At 52.9% G+C, this 21,994-nt stretch overlaps 9 protein-coding genes across 9 annotated transcripts; 4 read left to right on the forward strand and 5 right to left on the reverse strand.

The window, feature by feature from the left end:
- Positions 1-1,311: 1,311 nt before the first annotated feature.
- Positions 1,312-3,925, reverse strand: BO97DRAFT_402844 (origin recognition complex subunit 4). The gene is made up of 2 exons (XM_025694601.1): positions 2,327-3,925; positions 1,312-2,258 (listed from the first exon to the last, which is right to left on the reverse strand). The coding sequence occupies exons 1-2, from the start codon at positions 3,854-3,856 to the stop codon at positions 1,611-1,613; spliced, it is 2,178 nt and encodes a 725-aa protein (XP_025555592.1). The 5' UTR covers positions 3,857-3,925; the 3' UTR covers positions 1,312-1,610.
- An 836-nt stretch (positions 3,926-4,761) lies between these two features.
- BO97DRAFT_134265 (PaaI family thioesterase) lies at positions 4,762-5,720 on the forward strand. The gene is made up of 2 exons (XM_025690064.1): positions 4,762-5,070; positions 5,142-5,720. Exons 1-2 carry the CDS (start codon positions 4,969-4,971, stop codon positions 5,547-5,549), a joined length of 510 nt encoding a protein of 169 aa, XP_025555593.1. The 5' UTR covers positions 4,762-4,968; the 3' UTR covers positions 5,550-5,720.
- Positions 5,721-5,796: 76 nt separating this feature from the next.
- Positions 5,797-8,072, reverse strand: BO97DRAFT_440211 (secretory pathway gdp dissociation inhibitor). The gene is made up of 8 exons (XM_025698057.1): positions 7,840-8,072; positions 7,763-7,787; positions 7,649-7,708; positions 7,530-7,557; positions 7,122-7,467; positions 6,517-7,071; positions 6,204-6,461; positions 5,797-6,142 (listed from the first exon to the last, which is right to left on the reverse strand). The coding sequence occupies exons 1-8, from the start codon at positions 7,883-7,885 to the stop codon at positions 6,054-6,056; spliced, it is 1,407 nt and encodes a 468-aa protein (XP_025555594.1). The 5' UTR covers positions 7,886-8,072; the 3' UTR covers positions 5,797-6,053.
- Positions 8,073-8,670: 598 nt separating this feature from the next.
- Positions 8,671-9,842, reverse strand: mrpl4 (mitochondrial 54S ribosomal protein uL29m). Its single transcript, XM_025699679.1, has 3 exons — positions 9,417-9,842; positions 9,183-9,349; positions 8,671-9,034 (listed from the first exon to the last, which is right to left on the reverse strand). Exons 1-3 carry the CDS (start codon positions 9,781-9,783, stop codon positions 8,828-8,830), a joined length of 741 nt encoding a protein of 246 aa, XP_025555595.1. The 5' UTR covers positions 9,784-9,842; the 3' UTR covers positions 8,671-8,827.
- A 453-nt stretch (positions 9,843-10,295) lies between these two features.
- BO97DRAFT_361326 (uncharacterized protein) lies at positions 10,296-13,026 on the forward strand. The gene is made up of 8 exons (XM_025692409.1): positions 10,296-10,525; positions 10,865-10,972; positions 11,037-11,178; positions 11,282-11,808; positions 11,863-11,927; positions 11,986-12,260; positions 12,312-12,666; positions 12,737-13,026. Exons 1-8 carry the CDS (start codon positions 10,513-10,515, stop codon positions 12,827-12,829), a joined length of 1,578 nt encoding a protein of 525 aa, XP_025555596.1. The 5' UTR covers positions 10,296-10,512; the 3' UTR covers positions 12,830-13,026.
- An 89-nt stretch (positions 13,027-13,115) lies between these two features.
- Positions 13,116-14,274, reverse strand: gtmA (gliotoxin thiomethyltransferase; the record flags this gene model as incomplete). The annotated part of the gene is made up of 4 exons (XM_025693330.1): positions 13,812-14,274; positions 13,689-13,727; positions 13,566-13,622; positions 13,116-13,498 (listed from the first exon to the last, which is right to left on the reverse strand). Exons 1-4 carry the CDS (start codon positions 14,200-14,202, stop codon positions 13,116-13,118), a joined length of 870 nt encoding a protein of 289 aa, XP_025555597.1. The 5' UTR covers positions 14,203-14,274.
- A 688-nt stretch (positions 14,275-14,962) lies between these two features.
- BO97DRAFT_361332 (condensin subunit SMC2) lies at positions 14,963-19,091 on the forward strand. Its single transcript, XM_025692410.1, has 6 exons — positions 14,963-15,056; positions 15,129-15,169; positions 15,248-17,405; positions 17,462-17,836; positions 17,896-18,569; positions 18,627-19,091. Exons 1-6 carry the CDS (start codon positions 15,030-15,032, stop codon positions 18,889-18,891), a joined length of 3,540 nt encoding a protein of 1,179 aa, XP_025555598.1. The 5' UTR covers positions 14,963-15,029; the 3' UTR covers positions 18,892-19,091.
- A 132-nt stretch (positions 19,092-19,223) lies between these two features.
- Positions 19,224-20,576, forward strand: BO97DRAFT_382927 (CUE domain-containing protein). Its single transcript, XM_025693331.1, has 2 exons — positions 19,224-19,733; positions 19,849-20,576. The coding sequence occupies exons 1-2, from the start codon at positions 19,452-19,454 to the stop codon at positions 20,143-20,145; spliced, it is 579 nt and encodes a 192-aa protein (XP_025555599.1). The 5' UTR covers positions 19,224-19,451; the 3' UTR covers positions 20,146-20,576.
- A 64-nt stretch (positions 20,577-20,640) lies between these two features.
- On the reverse strand, positions 20,641-21,875 carry psf2 (DNA replication protein PSF2; the record flags this gene model as incomplete). The annotated part of the gene is made up of 3 exons (XM_025700389.1): positions 20,641-20,857; positions 20,956-21,542; positions 21,762-21,875. 3 exons carry the CDS (start codon positions 21,873-21,875, stop codon positions 20,749-20,751), a joined length of 810 nt encoding a protein of 269 aa, XP_025555600.1. The 3' UTR covers positions 20,641-20,748.
- Between the last annotated feature and the right edge of the window lie 119 nt (positions 21,876-21,994).

A 21,994-nucleotide genomic window follows, 5' to 3' on the forward strand; every position in this document is an offset into this window, starting at 1 on the left:
TGCGCTAATGCACAGCCGAAAAGCTCAGATTGAGATCATCACCGTCTGTGTCTGACATGCGCATACTAGCCTTGAAATTCCTACTAAACAGTCCAGCTCCTGCAGTAAAGGGGAGAAATCCACTCTCCATCCAATCAGAGTCGGGCGTCATATACCTCAACGACTGCCCGGATACCACCTTGCTAGGCGGATCATGGTATAGGCGCTTATACCTCTATGTATCGTGACGGGTCAACCTTCCCATCCAAGGGTTCTCTACCTACCTTACTGCTCACATCTGACAGCCTGACAACTTCGCAATTCCCGGCCATCCGATTGTGACAGGTGGTTCAGGCTTCAATATAAACGCTATTTTTTTGCATTTTTTTCGTTGCACAACATCTGAGCGAGCTTATCATACGCCGCGAATACAGTCGGTATAGTAATGCCCCTTCCTTGAGCCCTTGCGAGGAGTGTCTCACTAGGAAGAATGCTCTCCGTATCGAGGCAGGCGGATGCATGCAGCAAGCTCTGTCATGCTGTGAACAGTTGAATGGTCCCTAACGCAATCGACAGCAGCAACAGTCACGCTCATCCTCGCAAAAAATCCAGCTCATTTATTTGTCCCCTGATATAGACTGCAGTTCCTGATAAAACTAGTACTCGTACTAGTATCTGACATCCACAATCCCATTCGCCACGCCACGGTTCACAGCACTGTCAGCCTATTATCGCGTGGATTCCAGGTTCCGGGGTCCGGGGAGAACGGAAAGGAAAGAAGGGCGGGGGGTGTTCATGCCCTCGGCCGACAGTCTTTGCATATGAGATGAGAGCCAGAGCCATATTTTGCCCCCCGCTCTCTCTTTCTCCCGGGGCAAACTACAGCCGGGATGACGAGCGCAGGAAAAAGAGGAGGGGTAAGGCTGCACCGCATTTCAGTCATGTAAGTTAAGATCGTACAGCAGGTGAGTCAGGTAGGACAAAAGAAATTCCCGTACCAAAAGAGTAAATCCATCCCATCCAGTCCACGTGAGAGGCCCCGACGGTTACGGTTCTACAGTGAGGTTGCTCAGCACATACAATCACACACACACACACACACACACACATGCATGGATATTGATCTACCTCTTCTCTAACGTCCGGCTCTTGCTTATCGTGTTAAGCTTACTACCGCACATCCGATTAGCCGGTTTTGCCCGTCAGCACCATCGTCGGCACTGATCCTTCCATTAGCCAGGAAGGATTCCGTGTTTGTCTTAGACTTTTTGTCGCTTCTAGTGCAGTGCAGTGCAGCACGACGCAAACATGGACCGTTGTGCATAAATAACCCTGGTCTGAAAGAAGGCTGACTAGCTAGCTGACTTGCTTAGCCCCAGCCCAGTCTACCTGGCTGGCTGGCTAGCTGACAAGGGAGATGAACCGTACGGTGTGTATGTAAGTATGTATGTACATAGCTAGAACTAGCCAGACCATCAGCCTTGCGCCGCCGCAGCACCCCCCTCCATTTGGCTTTCGCTTCCTACACCCCCACCTTTCCCTCCCTGTAATCTCCTTGTGCTAGATAGGTAAGGAATGAAGGAGAGAAGGGAACACAGGAGATGGGAAGTGGAACTTCTCGCTTCTGTCTCCTAGGCATCGCGCCACCAGCGACCCAACGAGCCGCCGGACCCGGCCATTTCGACCACCTCATCGAAGCTGATCTCCACGCGGAACATCCGAGCGTCCGTCGTTGTGCCACTGCCGCCGCCGACGGGGCTGATGAGCCCCCAGCTGACCAGTTTCTCCCAGGCCTCGCGGGCGACATCGCGGCCCCACACCCGGCCGGGGGTGACGGCCGCGCCCGAGACCGCCGCCGAGGTTTTGGCCGAGGTGAGCAGCCGCACGTATTCCGCGTACGCGGCCGGGAACGAGAGCGCCAGCGGCCCGATCATGTTGTTCTCCAGGCCTGGGTCGTAGAGGGCTGCGAGCCGGGTCGCGGCTAGGAGGAGGGAGAGTGGCAGGGAGGACGGGCTGGCGGATGCGGTCACCGTCGGGGCGAAGGGTAGGGGCGCTGGGTCCGGGCAGGAGAGCGGTTGGTTGGTGAAGGTTGTTGCTGTGGGGATCGCGAGCGAGGTTGGTGGTGTCGTGGTGGTCGTGGTTGTGTCGCTCATGGTGTAGGTGCTGTGGTGCAGCTCGCTGATGGCCATTAGAGCGCTGGTGAAGAACTCTTTCACTGATTTCGTTTGGTAGTAGATCCGCCGGAGGTGCGCTGAGAATGCCTCGTCTGTCCATAGGTTCTGTTGCCCCGGGGATGATTAGAGATACGGGATCGTGGCGGTTGGGTTGCATGTTGGGGCGTGCTCACCTGTAGATATGTCCGCCATGCCTCGAGGAGTCTGCTCCAACCCTCTGAATTGAGGACGGTTTGCTCTGCCGGGTCGGCGTCTTCCAACAGGTCCGAAATCTCGTCGTCGTCGAGGTTGAGCCCCGCGAAGCAGATGTCGGAGAATACCTCCAGGCTGCGCGGAAGGGGTACGTAGACGTAGCGATGACTGAAGCGACTCTTTACACGTTTCTCCAGCATCTCTGTTACCTCCACCTTGGTTGTGAGGCCCAGCACCGCGATCGGGGCTTTGCGCGCCTGTGCGATATCAAACAGATTATATAAGAGCGTCTGACGTGGGTGTGTGACAAACAGGTCGAACTCGTCCAAGATGATGACGATTGATTTTGCAGCTGTTTCTTTCTCGGGGTCTGAGGAGGGCCCAAAGAGCTCCTCGTGATGGGATAGAAGAGCCAGCAACGTAGCCATTGTATCGGCATAGCTGCTGACCTTGCCGGCTTCATCTTCAGTGTTGGTCTCGCGGCCGAGCTGACGCCACATTTCTCGAAGAGCCAGTCTGTCGTCCGTGTGCAGGAAGCCATTGAGTCGGACGACGTGGAAGTCGTTCTTATGCGATTTTTGTAATGACGCGATAATAGTATCAAGGATGGCTGTTTTCCCGCTTCCGCGGGATCCAAGGAGAAGCATGGAGTTACTCTCGCCGATTGAGACCGTCTGCTCGACAAGCTGGTTGACCTTGTCGAATTCGGTTTCCAGCCCCTTGAGAGGCACCCTCTTCTTCCCGTTCAGCTTTTCAAGAACAATCTGTGTGAGGAGCCGCAGTTCTTCCGTCAAGCCCGTCTGGATAATAGTCTGGAACCGTTCAGCATACTCAGGAAGCGGCCCCTCCTTCGCAGCCGCCTGCTCACCACCACTCAGCTCATTGCTGGTAAGGTCGTGCTGCAATTGCATGGAAACCAGATCCTCCAGACCATCCTGATAGTCATCTGGGTTCGAGGACTCTCGGGACTCCTCTCTAGCATTCGTCGAAGCGCTTTTCGCGTCCGGGACTCGAGTCTCGAACCGCACGGAAGGCTTCTTCGCTCTGGTGGATCGGGTTCGCCGCGGCTGCGGCTCCGGGGATTCTGTAGCATCCTCTTCCTCCTCCACCTCCTCCTCACCATCATCTTCCGACGGCGACACATATTTCACTTTCCGTGCGCTTCTGGTCGCCGACCCATTCTGCGCCGGCGCCGAGGTCGCTGCGCGCTTGCTAGACGGGGTATCCACGATTTCATCTCCGTATCGCTGAGGCACTTTCCGTTGCCGACCGCTTGACCGCACGCCAACTCTGGATGGTGTCTCCGTCGCATTTGTGTTTTCGACTTTCTTGCTGTTGTCCTCCGCCGCGGAGGTACCGTTGGAGGACCGGCGCCGTTTCGATCGCGCGGAGACTGGTGAAATCGGTTGCTCGTCGACGGGCTGTACCTCCGTGTCGCTTACTGCCTGGGTGGTTTGTTCGGCGGAAGGTGAGGTCTGATTCGTAGGGGCACTGGGCGTATCTTCGTGCATCTCGATATCCCCGTCTCCATCCACGGTCTGCACATTAGACACCCTTCTCCGCTTGCTTGCGCGCGGGTCCTTCATTGTTGACGGGCGGAGCGTGATCTCGATTGGTAGCGAGGGATTCGTTGCGAGGCTGCTGTGTACCAGGAGCTCTAGAGTCGAGTACTCATTTCACAGTCCTTCCGAGTGTGTAGGAGTCAATGGCGAGTGTGTCGCGCGATTTGAGTTGTTAGCGCGAAGCGGAGGGATAGGCAAGGTGCGGAGATCGAAATATTTCCAACAGGGACCGGTTGGGGCCTAATTGGACGGTGGGAGAACGGTATATAGGATATATAGGGTTCCTAGCTTTCATACAGTCAGAAGCAACAAGTTGCCTTCGGGCCACAGTTCAGCAGATGCTGTTGACCAAGCATTAAGATCATGGGAGTTGCTTCGGACTTCCGCCCCAGGGCGGAGAGCCAACGGAGAGCGAGAACCCGCAAGCCTGAGGCACCCTGCGTGACGCGCGGTCATGTGAGACCCTTCGAAGTATAACCTAGTTCGAATTAGCCATGCAATGCTATGTCTTAGAGAGTTTCCAGTGTATAACCTCGTTTGACATGGGATGCAGTTCGCCTGCTGTCATCTCCAATAGGTCAGTAGGTTTGTTTACGGAAATCTTGTGGTGTGGCCCTGATTTCGTTCCTTTTTCGAAGACCATCTGAAAGTATATATTCAACCACACTGGCATTCCATAGCACCATTTCAACGAACGTGCTTTTGGGAAAGCTACTAAATGATAAATGGGAGATGTCAGATAAGAATCGCCCATCTGATGACTTGCCATGAATCCATGTACTGAGCTGGCAAGGCTGAGCATCTGAACACAGATTGAATGAATCCACGAAACAGCCAAGTACTGGGGACAGCCGTCAGCCTCGGCTATAAGACTATCCAACCCCCCCTCTAGCAACATACAACCGACCCCCTACCTACCCCGTCTAATAGATATACATCAGCCATCATCGACTAGTAGATATCCAATCCCTTCATACACTACATACCACACAAACCCCAGCTCAAATAAACCAATAACCCGGTACCCAACCAAGTCCAGTACACATTCTCAAGGCATCAGAATGCCTATACCGACCACGCGGGACTACAACGAACTGAACGAGTTCGAACGCCACGTGCACAGCTTATCAGAGGGACCACCTCCCCTAGACCCAGACACAAAAGTACGCAAACCTGACCCCAAGCCCCTTCGAAAAGACCTCCTGCTCATGTTGACAATGCCCGGGGGAAACAGACATGGGACTATTCCCCACAAACCTGCAACCTGCGATTCGAGGCCGCGAGTCGCGGGCCCCCGGCCGCAAGCTGCTCGTATCTCTTCACCACCGTACCGGAGCTCTGTAACTTCATCGGAAACCTGCACGGCGGGTGCGCCGCCACCATCGTGGACTGCCTCACCTCCGTGCTGATGCTGGCGCTGTCGAGCCCCGGCCACTTCTCCACGGCGGGCACCACGCGGAATCTCCATTTGACCTACATCCGTCCGGTACCCGTGGGGACCGAGGTCCGCATCGTCTGCGAGATGGTAAATATGGGGCAGCGGATGGCGTTGGTCAAGGCGGAGATCTGTCGCGCTGAGGATGGGAAGGTTTGCATCGTGGCGGCCCATGAGAAGGTCAATTTGGATGGCTCGTCGTTGTGAATGGAAAATATGGGATGGACCCCCGGGGTATGGTTTGGTTGGAGAGGAAGGAGACAGAACTTATGAGAAGGCGAGGGGGCGACGATTACTCATATAGTTATTCGCTTCTTCTCTCCACTGGGTTTATTCTTGTTCTACTTGTCTCTTGCTCATTTCTCTCACGTTCGGGATTCCCTGCACTGGCTACGGGCTCTTCGGCCGCCGATTGTCAGGAAGATCATTTCTACAGCCTCATGTGTTCAATTACCAAGGCAAGTCTTATTCACAAGGTGGAAGTACCAGACACCTGCAAGGCCGGGTCGATATAGAAATATAAATTCCGGTCCCTACTTTAATAATGGTATGCCAGAGATCAAGGGAGCGGACGGAGTCCAAGAGCAATATGTGGTATGTTTCATGAGTGTGAAGGTAAGTCCAAGAGGAATTATGGCTCGATTCAAAAACGCGCACCCGAAGCGACAAGAAAAATTACTTTACCCTAGTATGCAAATGTTGGAGGCAGATCTACTCCTCCGCAAGTCTCTGGCCATCCCGGAGACCCTCGACCACCAACTCTTCGCCCGTCGCACGACGGTAGATGTCCCGGACATCATCTATGTAAACATTAGCACAGGGGCTCGACTCTCTCTCGCCTGTATGATACGCAAGGCTTACCTGTTGTGGTCTCAAAGTGAGAGGTAGCATCGTAGCTCTTGGAGATGAAGATGTTGTCCTTCTCACCACTCTCGATGGGCTCGTAGAGAGGAATGGGAGCACCGAAGAAGGTCTCCTCGATCTTACCCAATCGCTCAAAGCCAGGCTCCAATTCGATGTGGTGGTTCGCATCACTCTCGGCGATGGTCGAGACAATAGCGATGTAGTATCCCTTGGGGCAGACGTTGTGCGCCGAAGAGACCATGGCAATGTAGATGTCTAAAAGCTATTAGTATATCATGAGACCAGGAGGATTTCGCAGTGAAAGACATACCGTGCTTTCTTCCAACCTGAGACTGGGGAATGATCAGCTGTAGCGAGTCGCTGCCGTCGGTCTTATCGATGGGGTGGTTGAGGATACAGATGGCCTTCAACAGGTGGCCGGTGACGCGGACCTTGCCAGGGAAGTATGAGGGGTCGGCGAGAATCTTCTTCGTCTTAGTGGTGAAGCTCATGGTGTCACCCTCGTTGTCACGGTCCTTCATAGTGGCCTTGATACCGGACACCTTGCCGCTCTCATCGTAAAGAACCTCATCAACGGAGGTGTTAAGCATGTAGGTACCACCGTAGATGGCAGAAAGACGAGCGAAACCCTGAGGAAGCTCACCCAGTCCGTAAAGAGGGTAGATGTATGGCGACTTGCCGTAACGAGCCATGGAATTGACATACAAGCGGATACGGTTGATAGTCTCGGGGGCCGCTCCGGGCTTGAGGAAGTATTCGTCGGAAGGGTAGAGAGCCATGGAGTGACCAATGAAGTCGCGAGTGTTATCTTCCAAGCTGAACTTGTCATATACATCCTTCATCGTGCACTGGGTAATGTTAAGTCCTGTTCCATGTCAGTGTCATGATCTAGTACAAAACACAGCTCCGGCGAACCTTGGTGAGTAGCAGGGTCACTCTCGGAGAACTCGCCCACCCATTCCAAGAACTTCTTAGCTCTCCGCTTCTCGAACATGCCCATAAGGGAAGAGCGCAGAGCTTCACTGGCATCGGAGGGCACCTTAGCGACGGTAGCCTTAGCACCCTTTCCTTGCTGGACGTAGCTGCCGGCGATCTGCTTGAACTCTAGGTATCTCGTGACATCGGTGGAGACCAGAATGTTGGTCAACTCGCCGTTCGCCATCAACAGCTTGGGAACCAGATCGATATTCCAGTCGTTGGCGCGGCCATACTTCTTCCAGGGCTCCTCACCGGGGCGAACGTTGCCGTACTTCTTAAAGAGCTGCCAAGAGGAAACCAAGTCAGAAATCTGGTCTATGATGCGAAAGGAACAGTGATACTCACAGTCTCGATGTTGACAGAGGCAGCCTCGCTGTATCCTTAGTCAGTGTTTGTCACGATGGCGAAGGAAATGGTGGTGGTGGTGGTGGGAAGATAGCTCCGAAGGAGCTGCCCAAACTTACCCTCCGTAGTGGTCATTGCGGTCAATGTGAAGCACCTTGTTTCCCTTGACACTCAGAACACTGTATACATAATGAGTGACGGTAATTACTCCGGTTATAGCAAGAGAGCCCTACCCAGAAAGCACACACTCGGTCAAACCTGCGAGGGGGTGTTAGAACAGCTATGGTGGAATGGCGGGGTAGCAACATACCAGTGCCGAGCACCACGACATCATACTCGGGGGCGATCTCATCCATGGTGTGAGATAGCGCTGGGGATAAAGGACAATGTGCAGATTAAGCTCCAAGGGAGTGATGGGAGGGTGAAATAAATATGGGCAGTAGGTGTACAGGGGGGAAAAGATGGAGAAGTTCTGAAGCAGTCAGTGAGTTACAAGGAAAGAAAAGAAAGAGGAGAAGGGAGGGAGAGGAAGAGGAGGAGAAGGTCGAAAGGAGGCCGACCCGTCACTCAGTCAGTCTAAGGGTAGATTTGGAACCCCCCGCGGATCATCGATCACCTTCTCGAACCCGTTACTATTTGACGCCCGCCCACCCAGGCTCCACCAAGGCAAATAACGTTGGACCTTTTCAGGGTGAATTTGAACCTCCTCACGCGAGACTACTGTGTTATGGACTTGACTAGACTGCGAGCTGGGGACGCTTGAGACTACCGTCTACCATAGGCACCAAGACAATGGACTGTAAACCAAGTTAATCTATCGGATGAATCATGAGCCCCTCTCTCAATTTCCTCGTCTGCGACCTCCTGAAACTCCTGCCCCTTTTCCCATTGGGACTAGAGACCACGCAGCACATGGGCAATGACCGAATCGTCACAATCATTATTGCTCTTGTTATTACCGACCGGTCTGTCTGTCTGTCTGGGGACTGGCCAAAGTGACTAAACAGCCCACATCACCCGGCAGCCTTGAACTATTTGCACGCTACCTCTCTTGGTGCCCTAATGGCTGGATTATTTGCAATAAACATCGGTATTTTCCAAGTCCAATCGCTCTACGCATGTCTTGCAACCCGTTCATTCGAACACGATGTATAGATTGTGAATCAAGCTAAAGCAAGAGGAAAAAGGGGAAGTTGCAAACTATACTACATACAATAATACAGGACCAATAGGGTAGTCACCTGTCAAATCAAAAAAAGCTCTGAACTGCGTCTTTTTGATGACATATCTCATGGAATTCATGACTTCTCAGACTTCTCGGACTTCTCAGACTCCGTAGGCTCCTCAGACTCCTTAGGCTCTTTGGGCTGCTCAGACTCCTCAGTTGCAACCGGGAGGTCCTCATTCTGCGGCCGGTATCCGTCCTTGTAAAGCTTTTGAGCATCTTCCCAAGCATACCATCTTTCACGCAGAACGTGCTTGATGCCGTTTTGCGTGACACGAACCTATCAGTTCAGTCAGACATCAGTAACCATGTTGATTCCTTGGACCATGCAGCAAGAGATAGATCGACGCCCGCGATCAACGTGCGTCGGCCGCATCCTATCCGAGCATAGCCTTGATGACAAGGTCAATTAAAAGGGTAGGACATACCACGCGGTCCCGCTCATTCGACTCGTATTCACCATAACCGGCCTTCAATCGGGTTCTCTCCAGGTTGGAGGTGGCTATGCGGTTGCGCTCCTTGATGCAGACCCACCACAGGGAGTGGAGGTCATCCCAGGATTTTTCGCGAAGTTCTTGAATCGACCAAGAGCGGCCTAGGAGATCAAGATGTGAGTTGACCGACGGACACCGATTATTCAAGGAAAGAATAGGGCAACGAACCGTGAGCGACATCATATTCCGGGGTGCTCAATGCCTGTCGGTCCTTCGGGAAGAAACCCCAAAGTCCATGATCGGGGGTAGGGTGACGCCTTTCGACTTCTCCGCGAGGGACAGGCTTAGGCAACTCGTATTTCGACACACCGAGCTTGAACTTGGGACCGGTGCGGTGAATGGCGGACACGGCGCGAGACTTGTTCAGATCACGTCCTTGGCCCGCGGCGACGGCGGTGGACGAAAAGTTCGCGGCTTGGGCAGGCGACCGATTCAGAGAGAAATGGAGGGACGGGGCGAGATAAGGAGGAGGCAATTCGCCCACTGGGAAGGCGCCGGTCTGGCGAGCCAGACGTAGGACAGACTGGCGATGCATTGTGGCAGCAGGGCGGCCTTCGTCGTCGAGGAATCTCTAGCACGATATGTCCGTTCTGCGGCCTCGGGGGATCAAAAGCTGACGGGACGGAGTTTGGGCGGCTAGATCACGTGACGGCACCGCTTGAGGATGCTCCGTGCAACAATCCATCGACCCATAGGGCGAGCCAAGCAAAATGTTCCATGTGCAGGGCCGTGAAAGAACAGAGTCTCGGAAAAGAACGGTAGGTCAACAATTGAACATATGTAGCATGACGTTCTATGGAGAATCAAGACGAGTCACAGAATTATTTGTCGGTGTACCAGCTATCTTCAAATATCACACACTTATACTTGCTTCCCACAACAAAGCATCAAGTTTATTTCTGAGATGGACCCAAACAGCTTTTCTCCGGCACGGTCATATCTTTACTACATAACTAACTTTCGAACGTAAGTAAGCATGAGTATTTCTGGACCCTTTTCACTATGAAGGCCCCTGCTGATAACGTGACCTGGTATATTCTGGAGCCTCGTGACTCGGGCGGCAAGCGATGGTCTGTGCATTGAGAGGAAGCGCGCGGTTGCAGCCACTCCACCTCCCAGTCCCGGCGCAACAGTGTGGGTTAGAGATCCTAGCTGCACATTGATTTCTTATCGCTGTTAGGCTGAAGCACGATTCTCTTCTTGGATTTACGCTCAGAAATCTGGTCTCTTATAGATTCCTTCTCAACGTCCATTTCTTTGCACAATGAACAGGCCAGGTTTGTCTTTTCCAACCTTCCTTTTGTATTCGTCATGACTGGGCCTGCTGCTACGGCAGCCCCATACGTTCTCGATCTCGCATACTGCGCTGCCTCCCATCGTCCCAAGCGCCTTGTGGACGGCCCCGAGGGTGCTTGATGCACGGTACCGTGGCCGTTCTCTACTTTTGGTTCCAATTGCATATTCCCACCGTTGGTGCCTCCATGGGCGACCACGAGATCCCGCAGAAGCATCTCCACACTTCTTCTTTTCCGACCTTAATCGAGGCAGTCGCAAGATGCTCAGATGCCCTTGGAAGCATTTCAAAGGTAGTGCTGACCGCTCTTTCAACCACCCAGGCACAGGCCCACAACCCCTACGAGGCATGGCCGGCTTCCCCGCACAACAACAAGCACAGGCTCGAAACGCAGCATTAGCAACGGCGCGGTTACCGAACGGCAAACTAGGTGCGACTGTCTCTGGTATGGGGCTTTAGGAACACCCGTAAACTGACTCTTGTTGCTGAAACAGGGAGCGGAGCGAACTGGAACTTCAACTTGCCCGTCAGCGGAACACCAGGGATGCAAGGCAGCCAACAACGCAGTATTGGGACAATGGGCACATTCGCCCAGAGCTTAAGTGGTTCTCAGCCCAGCACGCCTCTGGATCTCTCGTGAGTGTGACTCTCAGCCCTCGGGGTTCGATCTCGATGGATTGGGCCAGCGAGGTCGACCATGCCTGTCAAGCTTATAGCTGAGAATGATGGCTTCTCACAGGGACTTCCCTTCGCTTTCTGGCGCGGCTCCACAATCACAAGCACAAAATCCGAGTCATATGGTATGGGCAAATGCCAGCCAACGTGCTATGCAGCAGACCCCCGTTCAGAGACCGCAACATGCTACGTCGCAAGCGCCCTCGAGACCACCTCAAACGCAAACTCAACACCCTCAGCAGCAATCCCAGCCCGCACATGATGACGTATTTCCCTCCGGCGCACAATTTGCCAATCGTTTGGAAGACTTCCGGAATGGTGGCCAGGGTATCAGTGGCCAACTGAGTGCTGGCGGACAACCCCAGACGGGCAATATCGAGGAATTTCCTCCCCTCGGACGCAATGCGCCTGCGGACCTTAGTCAGGATCGGAGGGGCTCGCTGATGCAGGGCACGGGGTTGGGAAGCTACAGCAGTGGCATGCCGTTTGCTGGAGTTAATCAGTCCCAATCCGCGCAAAATCGCAACATGATTGCTGCCTCTATGAACGGACAAGAAAGGATTATGTCCCCTGCGAATGCAAGCTCGGCAGGTGAGTCTTAGCGGAGGCACAAGCGCCGCACGGAGCACTAAGGCTACGTTTCAGGAATAGACAACTCGCGATCGCCGGTGAACCAAGGGTCGAACAGGCTTCCAGGGCCAGAAAAAGAGGTCAATTTTCCGGTCTATCGACGTCTTCCTCGATCTGAAACTGATAAATAAATAGCAGGAGGCCAACAGCTCGGTAGCCTCAAATTCGGCTGGTTACAGCGAGCAACCAACAATCATGCGACCGCCAGGTTTTCCGGCCACGGGCAAAGAGGCCTCTGTTGCAACTGCACAAACAGCCGAACAGTCGCCTTTTGCTGAGATGAGTGAACTTGATAAATTCGGTCTAGCGGGGTTGTTGCGCATGATCCATAGCGATAACGCCGATGTTTCGAGTTTGGCTGTAGGCCAGGACTTAATGACGTTAGGCTTGGATCTGAATCAGCCAGAGTATGCGTTTTACTCAAATTTACGCAGAATAGACAGTACGCTGACTGACGCTTAAAGGCCATTACATACGTCATTCGCCTCACCATTCGTTGCGTCCATGACAGGCGCCCCTCTGGAGCAAGATTTCGCCCTTCCTTCTTGCTACAGTGTAGCCAATGTCCAACCTCTGCAAACACGGATCCCTAGTTTTAGCGATGAAACGCTATTCTACATCTTCTACAGCATGCCCCGAGATATCCTACAAGAGGTTGTAGCCGAAGAATTGATGGGTCGGAAATGGAGATATCACAAGATCGAGCGGTGCTGGCTGACTCGCGATGAGACGTACCCCATTCCTGTTGATGTTGAACGTAACATCAGCGAAAGGGGCGTCTACCTTCTGTGGGATCCTACCAGCTGGAAGAAGATCAGAGTATGTCCACTCGCAATTCTCTGCTTATTTGTTCTCCTATTTTACGATATGCTAACATTGTGAACTGTAGCGTGAATTCATTCTTCGCTACGAGGATCTGGACAACCGCATGGACCCCAACCGAGGGCTTGCGCGTGTTGGATTCCCGCACCACGGATCATGAATGTCGAATACGGTACACGGAGAGAAGGAATGGGGTCAGCAACGGCGTTACAAATAGGGTTCCTACCTCTTCTTTTAGGTTCCGTAAACAGTCGTTTTAAACGTTGCCAGTAATAGCGGAGCACCCGGTGTTCTCTACATTCTGCTAGAGAATACCTTAGCACATACCTCTATCTCAATCAATGACTACCATGATCCGATACTTAGTTCTTGTCAAGGAAGATAGTGATGATGTGCAGACATTATTTGGTAAACTCAAGCATAACAGATAGACGCTCGTCAATTCCTTACTTTGTCCCCAGAGCAAGAACTGCCGACGGCTCCATGGTGATTAGCCCATCAACTCCAAACCTCTCCTCCAAAAACCTCTGCAACGCCCCTGGTGCCTCCGCCCCATACTGCTTTCGCTGATCCTGGGTCCATGACTTTTCTATCACCAGATCCAACATACTTCGCGAGAGTTCCAGGAATGGAGAAATCGGGATCTGGACCTGCTCTGTCACAGTGGTCACTTTAACCTCTTTGAACCCTGCCTTCTCGAATTCCGTCTTCACAAACGATTCGGCGTCCCAGCCCTCGTTATGCATGGCCAGGAACTCTTCCGTGGTTGGAAAACTCAGGTCCGCAGACATTCCAAGGATAGCAGACCGCAGCAGAGAGATCCAGGTAGCTATGACGAGAATCGGTCAGCACCCAGCCCAGGAAGTCATCGGACATAAAGTGAGAACGGTACTTACGGTTCTTCCAGGTCGAAATCGCAAGCGCCCCATCGGGTTTCAAGATCCTATAGGATTCTTCCACAGGCAAATGCACGTCAACTATCTCTATCGATGAGAACTCGTAGACCAAATGACACTTACCATTCATCGCTGCCTGCGCATCGGGGAATAAGGTAAAGGCTACAACAAAAACTCCCGAGTTAGCTATGTACCCTTAGCCACAATCACTACTTTGGTCTCAAGAGAAAGTAGGGGCCAGCTCACCGAACGCAGCAAATATGTCCGTGAACGACTCATCTGGAAGACCGGTGCTCTGCGCATTCACTACCTTCGCTTCCGCGTTTGGCCATTTCTCCTGGTCGATACGTTGACGGGTGGAGTCAATCATCGTCTCGGTTAGATCACCACATGTCAAGCTCCAGCGGCTCTTTGTTGTGTCGTCGAGCATGCGGTTCAGCGTGCTGGACACGATGCCTAGACCGCAAGCATTGTCGAAGATCATGCGTGGACCGGAGTGAGATCGCTCTGCAATACCCGAGTGTTTGATGAGTGGTCCGGCGAAGGGCCCGGTGAGCTTCTCGGCGATGTAGTAACGCGCCAGGAACTCTGGGGTGTGGTAGGAGGTGTTCTCGATCTTGGGGTTGGAGGTGGTCATTGTTTGATAGTTGGGTATATGTGGCTGTTGGGTTAGGGGGAAGTTGTCAACGTGCACAGAAACGATCACAATGGTCTGAGTTAGAAAGAGCTGAGTATGACCTGGATTCTGCAAGCTTGTCGAGCATTCTTATATAGCCTTTCCCTCACTACCTGCTGGCTGCTGTGTGGTGGTGTTGCAGATGAATGTCTCCGAGATGTCTCCGGGGCACCTTGAGGACAGGCTTTTGTATACAGGGAGTTGAATCCTGACTGGGCTTATTAATGGCCTTAAGATTGGGGATAAGCAGTTGGTTGGATGTATAAGAGCTAGACAATCGAATAATGAGTATGCTTTTCGAAGTATGCATGTTGGCAGTGGCGTAGCCAACCGGTACTATCCGCCTGCGCTGGAATACGAGGTTTATGGCATCATGACCTCTACTATCCTGGCATACTAGATTATGGATCTACAGCGCTATGAGCAAAGTTGCCTTAGCAGTTCGCCGTGTATGGGGTAGTTCCTCCGACTGGAAGTGTCCTGCAGCAACCACCTTGAGCTCATCAGTCTGCTTGGGGGTATTGTCGGAAGTAGAGAAGCACTCTAATGTGATTGGTTGATGTTTATCACGGCTTCCTTGTCTGGTCACGTGGAACCCCTCCATGATTAGATCATCATATCGATGCGGGCTAAGCCCGATGGAGCAAACAGTAAACACCGCTGCCCGCCGGCAAAACACCGCCCGCGAAAACAATTCCCGGCCCTCAAGTCAAACCAACAACGGCAAACCCTCTCATCTCCTATGCACCCGGAACTGTAATTGATGGGGCAGAATCGGAGTCGCAGCTATGAGGATCACAGAAATTATCATTGATGTGAGTCGAGTCCCGCGTGACTTACCCGCAGACAAGAGATTAGTGGATTACTGACTCCGTTCCTCGCAACAGGGCTTCAAATCGTACGCCGTGCGTACGGTTATCTCAGGATGGTATGCGCTACTGGGGCGTCGACTGGGTGGCTACTGATCCGCCGCTCTTGAATAAACTAACGTATAGTATCTGCCTAGGGACGATTCCTTCAACTCGATCACCGGCCTGAACGGTAGTGGAAAATCCAACATCCTCGACGCCATCTGTTTCGTACTCGGTATCACGAACATGAGCACCGTCCGCGCGCAGAACCTGCAGGATCTCATCTACAAGCGCGGCCAGGCCGGTGTCACCAAGGCCAGCGTCACCATCGTTTTCGACAACCGCGACACGGCCAAGTCGCCGATCGGCTTCGAGGAGTATGCGACCATCTCCGTAACGCGCCAGATCGTCCTCGGCGGCACGAGCAAGTACCTCATCAACGGCCATCGGGCGCAGCAGCAGACCGTTCAGAATCTCTTCCAGAGCGTGCAGCTGAATATCAACAACCCGAATTTCCTGATCATGCAGGGAAAGATCACAAAGGTGCTGAATATGAAGGCGGTCGAGATCTTGTCGATGATCGAGGAAGCGGCGGGTACGCGGATGTTCGAGGATCGGAGGGAAAAAGCCGTGAAGACGATGAGCAAGAAGGAACTCAAGTTGCGCGAGATCGAAGACTTGCTCAAGGAGGAAATCGAACCGAAGCTGGAGAAGCTCCGGTCTGAGAAGCGCGCATTCCTGGATTTCCAGCAGACCCAGAATGACCTCGAGCGATTGACGCGGCTGGTCGTTGCCCATGACTACTTGAAGGGCAATGAGCGGTTACGTGTGACGGGCGAGGAGTGCGAGAACAAGAAGAGAAGGGTGCAGGACCTTGAGGATAGCGCAACGAAGCTCAAGGGCGAGATTGCTCACTTGGAGGACGATGTGAAGAGGGTCAAGGCCGCTCGTGATAAGGAGCTCCGGAAAGGCGGCAAGTTCCAGGAGCTGGAAGATCAAGTCAAGTCTAATTCCCACGAGCTCGTTCGACTGACTACGAAGTTTGATATCAAGAATAATAGCATCGCCGAAGAGAAGGACAAAATGAAAGAGGCACAAAAGACAGTCAGCGACCTGGAAAAGGTCCTCAAGGAGAAAAAGGAAATCTACGACAAGATGCAGGCGGAATTCGATGCCGCAAGAGCAGAACTTGACGCTCAGACGTCTGAGGTGGAGCAGAAGGAAGAATTGCTTCAGACACTACAGACCGGTGTTGCTTCGAAAGAAGGCCAAGAAAGTGGTTACCAGGGTCAGCTGCAGGATGCTCGTAATCGTGCCAGCGCAGCGGCCACGGAACAGGAGCAAGCCAAATTGAAGATTGCGCACCTGGAGAAGCGGATCAAGGAGGAAGAGCCCCGAGCAAAAAAGGCGAAGGAGCAAAATTCGGGCCTTCTTAAAGAACTGGAAGGCTTGAAGTCTCAAGCGAAGAGGCTGGAGGCTGAGCTTACCAGGCTGGGATATGAGCCAGGTAGAGAAGAACAGCTCAACCAGGAACAGGCGGAGCTGCAAAGACACATCCGTGAGCTGCGCCGGAGGGCCGATGAGCTCCAGAGGAAGGTCGCAAACATTGATTTCCAATACGCCGACCCTCATCCTCACTTCGATCGGTCGAAGGTCAAGGGACTTGTGGCGCAGCTCTTTGCCCTGGACAAAGAGAAAGTCCAGGCCGCTACTGCGCTGGAAATCTGCGCTGGTGGACGCTTGTACAACGTTGTTGTCGATAGTGCCGAGACTGGTACGCAACTGTTGAAGAACGGCAGGCTTAAGAAGCGCGTAACAATCATCCCCCTGAACAAGATTTCGTCCTTCAGGGCCTCCGCAGAGAAGATTGGAGCTGCTCAGAATATTGCGCCCGGCAAGGTTGATCTTGCCTTGTCGCTGATTGGGTATGATGAGGAAGTTACTGCCGCAATGAACTATGTTTTCGGCAACACGTTGATTTGTCAGGACGCTGAGACGGCTAAGCGCGTCACCTTCGACCCATCTGTTCGAATCAAGAGCGTGACCCTCGAGGGCGATGTCTATGACCCTTCAGGTACACTATCCGGTGGTAGCTCTCCCAACTCGAGCGGTGTTCTTGTGACGCTGGGCAAGTTGAATGAGATCACCAGAGAAATCCGCAGCAAAGAGCGACTCCTCGCCACAGTCGAAGACACCATGAAGAAGGAGAAGAAGAAGCTTGATGCAGCTCGCACAATCAAGCAGGAATTGGACCTCAAAACCCACGAGATCAAGCTCACGGAAGAACAGATCAGTGGTAACTCGTCTTCCACGGTAAGAATAGCCCGGATCATATCTTTGGGTTTGAAACATAAGCTCATGCCAACCAGATCATTCAAGCCGTCGAAGAAATGAAAGCGAATATCGAGCAGCTGAAGAAGGACATTTCCGACGCAAAAACTCGTCAAAGTGAAGCATCCAAGGATATCAAGCAAATTGAGAAAGACATGAGCGAATTCAACGACAACAAGGACAGCAAGCTGGCGGAGCTGCAAGCTTCCCTGGAATCCCTTAAGAAGAAGCTTGCTAAGAACTCACACTCCGTCAAGACCCTTCAGAAGGAGCTTCAGAACTCAAGGCTGGAGTTGGAGCAGGTTGGCAGTGATCTGTCAGCCGCAGAGGAGCAGAGCTCTGAAGCCGAAAACACAGTAAAGGCCCAGATGGAGGAAGTCGAGTCATTGAAAAGAGAACAGGCTCGGATCAAGGTAGGCAAGGAATGGCAAAATTGATTCGAGATAAGGCTTGCTAAGACATTTTATGATAGGACGCACATGATCTCGCACAGGCTCAGCTTGAAGACGAGCAAGCCAAGCTGACGGGCTTCGACAACGAGCTGCGTGAGCTTGAGGAGGCGATGAAATCTAAGAGCTCCCAGATCACGGAAGGGGGCCTAGAAATGCAGAAGCTGGGCCATCAGCTGGAGAAACTACAGAAGGACCGGCAGGTGGCTGCGCAGACGGTTGCCCATATGGAAAATGAGCATGAGTGGATTGCCGACGAGAAGGACAATTTCGGACGATCCAACACGCCCTATGACTTCAAGAACCACAACATTGCCGAATGCAAGTCGACTCTGCGCAACCTTACGGAACGTTCCCAGGGTATGAAGAAGAAGATCAATCCCAAGGTCATGAATATGATCGATAGCGTGGAGAAGAAGGAAGCTGCGTTGAAGAACATGATGAAAACTGTTATTCGGGATAAGCGCAAGATTGAAGAAACCATCATCAACTTGAATGAATACAAGAAGGAGGCTCTCCACAAGACATGGACCAAGGTCAACGGTGACTTCGGTCAGATTTTCTCGGAGCTTCTGCCGGGCAGTTTCGCCAAGTTGGACCCTCCAGAGGGCAAGGACATCACGGATGGTCTGGAAGTCAAGGTTTCTTTGGGTAAGGTCTGGAAACAGAGCTTGACAGAACTGAGTGGCGGACAGAGGTACGTAAAATCAGAGTGAGATACAGTTTGAGTTCATGGGGACTAACAGATAGGCAGATCTCTCATTGCCCTCTCTCTTATTATGGCTCTATTGCAGTTCAAGCCGGCTCCTATGTACATTCTGGACGAGGTCGATGCGGCTCTGGATCTTTCACACACACAAAACATCGGTCGCTTGATCAAGACACGGTTCAAGGGGTCTCAATTCATTGTTGTGTCGCTGAAGGATGGCATGTTCCAGAACGCCAACCGTATCTTCCGCACGAGATTTAGTGAGGGTACCAGTGTAGTCCAATCCTTGACTGCTGCGGACCTCAAATAATCTCTTCCCGGCCAAAGACTCGATTCTTCGTTTGTGCATACTTCTTTTGGGCTATTCTGGTTAGGGTCTGGGACACAGGAAGCGTTGACTTGAATGACCGGGTCATGGGGGTTTCTGGATGAGGTGTTTTCGGATGATGTACATGATTCTTGATGACTTTGCTGTTACATTTCTTGTTGATGATATTTGTTGATAGTACCATGATACTCCAGGAGTTGCGAGATGGTGGTATTATACTGCTGACCAGCGGCATTCATTGGACGTAGCAGAGAGATGATTCCGCCCTCCCGTTCCGCCCTTCCGATTGCTCCACCGCCACCACATCGCCGCTCTTCTAAACTGCCGCGGCTTCCCTCAACTCAACTGGAACCACCATCCCCTCTCCGAAAACGTCTCTACACGGCATTTACCTCTCAGCGACAGTTTGCCCCTGTGTTGTGAGAGACTTTAGACCAGAACTTTCATTACACTCAATAGTGGCGAATCCGTGTCTCACACCTCCGATATTCGACATCGCTCAACACTGACGCAGTCCCCTCTTCCACACGTGACCCAACACCATGCCTGACGAAGAACCGTCCCTGAACATCCCCTCTCTTCTCACCCTCGCCGTTGTCTCTTTCTTCGTGATCCGATGGTTCTTCAACCGTGACGGCGAGGCTGGCGCCGGAAGTGGTCGCAGTCGTGCGCGAGGAAATGGCATTGACCCAGCTCAGGTCGAGCAGATCTCGCAGATGTTCCCTCAGCTCAGCCATCGCGAAATCATGTGGGACTTGCAGCGCAACGGAGGGAACATGGCGGCTACAACGGAAAGAATTCTAACAGGCCGAGGCTTGGAAGTGGTAAGTCATGCGATCGATCTCCGTGGCACTCTGCTACTGTTCACCTCCCGTCGGAAGGGGATCCCGGGAAGTAGAAGCAACTTGTCCAGACTAACGTTGCATGAAACACTGACAGCCCCCTCCATCCTTCCAACCCCAAGTCGCTATTCCCACCCCGACTGCGTCAGCGCAGCCCGCCTCCGGAGCCGCCACCGCCACCGCAAAGGCCGACGGCCAGGACCTAATCTCTCGGTATAACCTCCGCGCGAAAGTCAGCGCGGACGAGGATGCCGCGGCCTCGCAGAGTCAGCCCTCCACTGGCTGGTCACAGAGCAAGGAGGAGCGACAGCGCTTGCTCCAGAAGCGCAGGGACGATATGATCCTGGCAGCGAGGAGGAAGATGATGCAGAAGGGTCAGGGGGTTGCTCAATAATGTCCCTCTGTTCTGTGATGTGGTTTCGCCTCTCTTGCTCCCACCTCTCCTCTCCTCTTCGTTGTTACCTAGCATGGCCTGCATATATGCTTGAAGTTTTTGTGGGCTTCCTCTTCTTTACTGCCCCTTAACAAATTTGGATCGTCTGTTTGTTTCATCGATATCTGGCCTTCTTAGCCCCTGTTTTCTTTTCCCTTCTTCTACTTCTAGTTATATACCTCTTCTGGTCGGCGTTGAGGATGGTTCGAGGTCTGATCAATGCTGACAGTACATTTTCGGTTTCACTCGAGTGGATTGGATTCACTGTTGCGAAAAGATGACTCTCGTATGCTGTTGTCCTTTCTGGGGAGATTTGCCCCCGTCTGCAAAGCGTGGCTTATCCACATCGAGGATGTGTATCATTTGAGATGAATGAAACAGATTGATCATGCACTCTATGCGGTATAGTAAATCTGTTATGAAAGAAAAGGTATAAGGGTATATATACATATAACTGTTTCACAAAGGTTTTTGCAAATGACAACAACAATGTACTGTATGTTTCCATAACGCCGACTTGTGGAGTATGATCTGTCAAAAATAGGCAGGTCACCTCGCAAGATTCTAGAACTCCATTTCATCTTCATCGTCCTGCGTAGCATCGTATCCACCATTGGCCATCTCTTCCGCCAGCTCTTCCCGCCGAGCCTGTTCTCTCGACGCGCCGATTCGTCTATTGCGTAGAGAGAGACACTAGTTAGCAACACTGCATTTGCACCAAGGAAGGACTCTTGCCCCGGGCTTGGAAAAAGGGAGACCACAGATGCATACCGGAGCCCATCGATCACCCCCGTGATAAACCTCCGTCCCTCGCCGAGCTCGATCGCCCCGACACCCGTCAAGGCCACTCCACCCCCGCCCATCGCGGCGGCGTCCAGCGCGTCCACCCCGGATCGGATCTTGGCCATGCGCACCTCGCGCAGCTCCTTCAGCAGCCGGCGAGTCTGGTCGGGGTCCACCAGGTCGTCGCTGGCGGCCTCCAGGAGCATGTTCCCAACCTCGAGCCAGTGAAAGGGCAGCGTTTGGAGCTCCTGTGCCGGCACATGGTCGCGTGCGACGTTCTGCGGCAGGAATGGCGGCGCCGGGTAGTATTTCTCGCCGTCCGGGGTGTAGCGTGGGGTGGCGACGGCCGGCTCGCCGCGGTCGTGGAGGAGGGGCTGGCCTGGTAGGGGTAGGGGTGGGGAGAATGTATCTTTGTACTCTTCGTATTGGGTTTCGACGTCGAGGATGAAGGAGAGGGATTCCGGGTGCAGCCAGGAGGGTGGGAGGATGTTGGCGCGTCGTTGGCGTTTGAGGAGGAGCGCTAGCCAGAGAGGGAGGGAGGCGCGACGAGGCGGAGCGAGAGCTTCGACGGGGCCCTGGTGGGTTTGAGTTTTGGTTCTTCAATTGCGCAAAGAGGAAGAGAGTGTGTGGATGTGTGTGTTTGCTTATACTAGGAAGACCGGAGGGAGCGCCGGGGGTGTTGTACAGATATAGCGATTGGAAAGATTTGGTTACAGGTAGTTTCGGAAACTGGGTTCGGCGATGCAAATGGGATATGTAGACATCTCAGGGACTTATTGGCCACCAAAACTTACACCAAGCAATTCTAGGCCTTCAAGACGCTGGCGCGGCAGTATGGTGACCATCTCCATCTCGGCCAAGAAGGAGATCTCCGGGGGCGTGATGCCCCGCGGGAGGGGGAAAGCCATTGCCTGTCAGTCAGGCAGGTTGGACCTTTGAAAGAAGTTGAAGACCAAGCGGATGGACGCGGTCCATGCCCTATGGTCAGTCAGTTCGAGACGAGAGAGAGCAAATGCGAAAGGCGAGC

Source organism: Aspergillus homomorphus (genome assembly GCF_003184865.1).
Source record: "Aspergillus homomorphus CBS 101889 unplaced genomic scaffold BO97scaffold_3, whole genome shotgun sequence".
In the NCBI taxonomy this organism is placed as follows: Eukaryota; Fungi; Ascomycota; class Eurotiomycetes; order Eurotiales; family Aspergillaceae; genus Aspergillus; species Aspergillus homomorphus.

Coding starts and splice junctions, on each gene's coding strand:
- BO97DRAFT_134265 (XM_025690064.1), top strand. CDS start 4,969: ATGCCTATACCGACCACGCGGGACTACAACGAACTGAACGAGTTCGAA. Junction 5,071..5,141: donor CCCTAGACCCAGACACAAAA/GTACGCAAACCT, acceptor CGGGGGAAACAG/ACATGGGACTATTCCCCACA.
- BO97DRAFT_402844 (XM_025694601.1), bottom strand. CDS start 3,856: ATGCACGAAGATACGCCCAGTGCCCCTACGAATCAGACCTCACCTTCC. Junction 2,259..2,326: donor CATGGCGGACATATCTACAG/GTGAGCACGCCC, acceptor CCGGGGCAACAG/AACCTATGGACAGACGAGGC.
- BO97DRAFT_440211 (XM_025698057.1), bottom strand. CDS start 7,885: ATGGATGAGATCGCCCCCGAGTATGATGTCGTGGTGCTCGGCACTG. Junction 7,558..7,648: donor CGCAATGACCACTACGGAGG/GTAAGTTTGGGC, acceptor CTAAGGATACAG/CGAGGCTGCCTCTGTCAACA. Junction 7,072..7,121: donor TGACCCTGCTACTCACCAAG/GTTCGCCGGAGC, acceptor GACATGGAACAG/GACTTAACATTACCCAGTGC.
- BO97DRAFT_361332 (XM_025692410.1), top strand. CDS start 15,030: ATGAGGATCACAGAAATTATCATTGAT. Junction 15,057..15,128: donor TCACAGAAATTATCATTGAT/GTGAGTCGAGTC, acceptor TCCTCGCAACAG/GGCTTCAAATCGTACGCCGT. Junction 18,570..18,626: donor GAACTGAGTGGCGGACAGAG/GTACGTAAAATC, acceptor ACAGATAGGCAG/ATCTCTCATTGCCCTCTCTC.
- BO97DRAFT_382927 (XM_025693331.1), top strand. CDS start 19,452: ATGCCTGACGAAGAACCGTCCCTGAACATCCCCTCTCTTCTCACCCTC. Junction 19,734..19,848: donor CAGGCCGAGGCTTGGAAGTG/GTAAGTCATGCG, acceptor AAACACTGACAG/CCCCCTCCATCCTTCCAACC.
- mrpl4 (XM_025699679.1), bottom strand. CDS start 9,783: ATGCATCGCCAGTCTGTCCTACGTCTGGCTCGCCAGACCGGCGCCTTC. Junction 9,350..9,416: donor GGAATATGATGTCGCTCACG/GTTCGTTGCCCT, acceptor TTGATCTCCTAG/GCCGCTCTTGGTCGATTCAA. Junction 9,035..9,182: donor CGAATGAGCGGGACCGCGTG/GTATGTCCTACC, acceptor CTGAACTGATAG/GTTCGTGTCACGCAAAACGG.
- BO97DRAFT_361326 (XM_025692409.1), top strand. Junction 12,261..12,311: donor CTGAATCAGCCAGAGTATGC/GTTTTACTCAAA, acceptor TGACGCTTAAAG/GCCATTACATACGTCATTCG. Junction 12,667..12,736: donor CCAGCTGGAAGAAGATCAGA/GTATGTCCACTC, acceptor TGTGAACTGTAG/CGTGAATTCATTCTTCGCTA.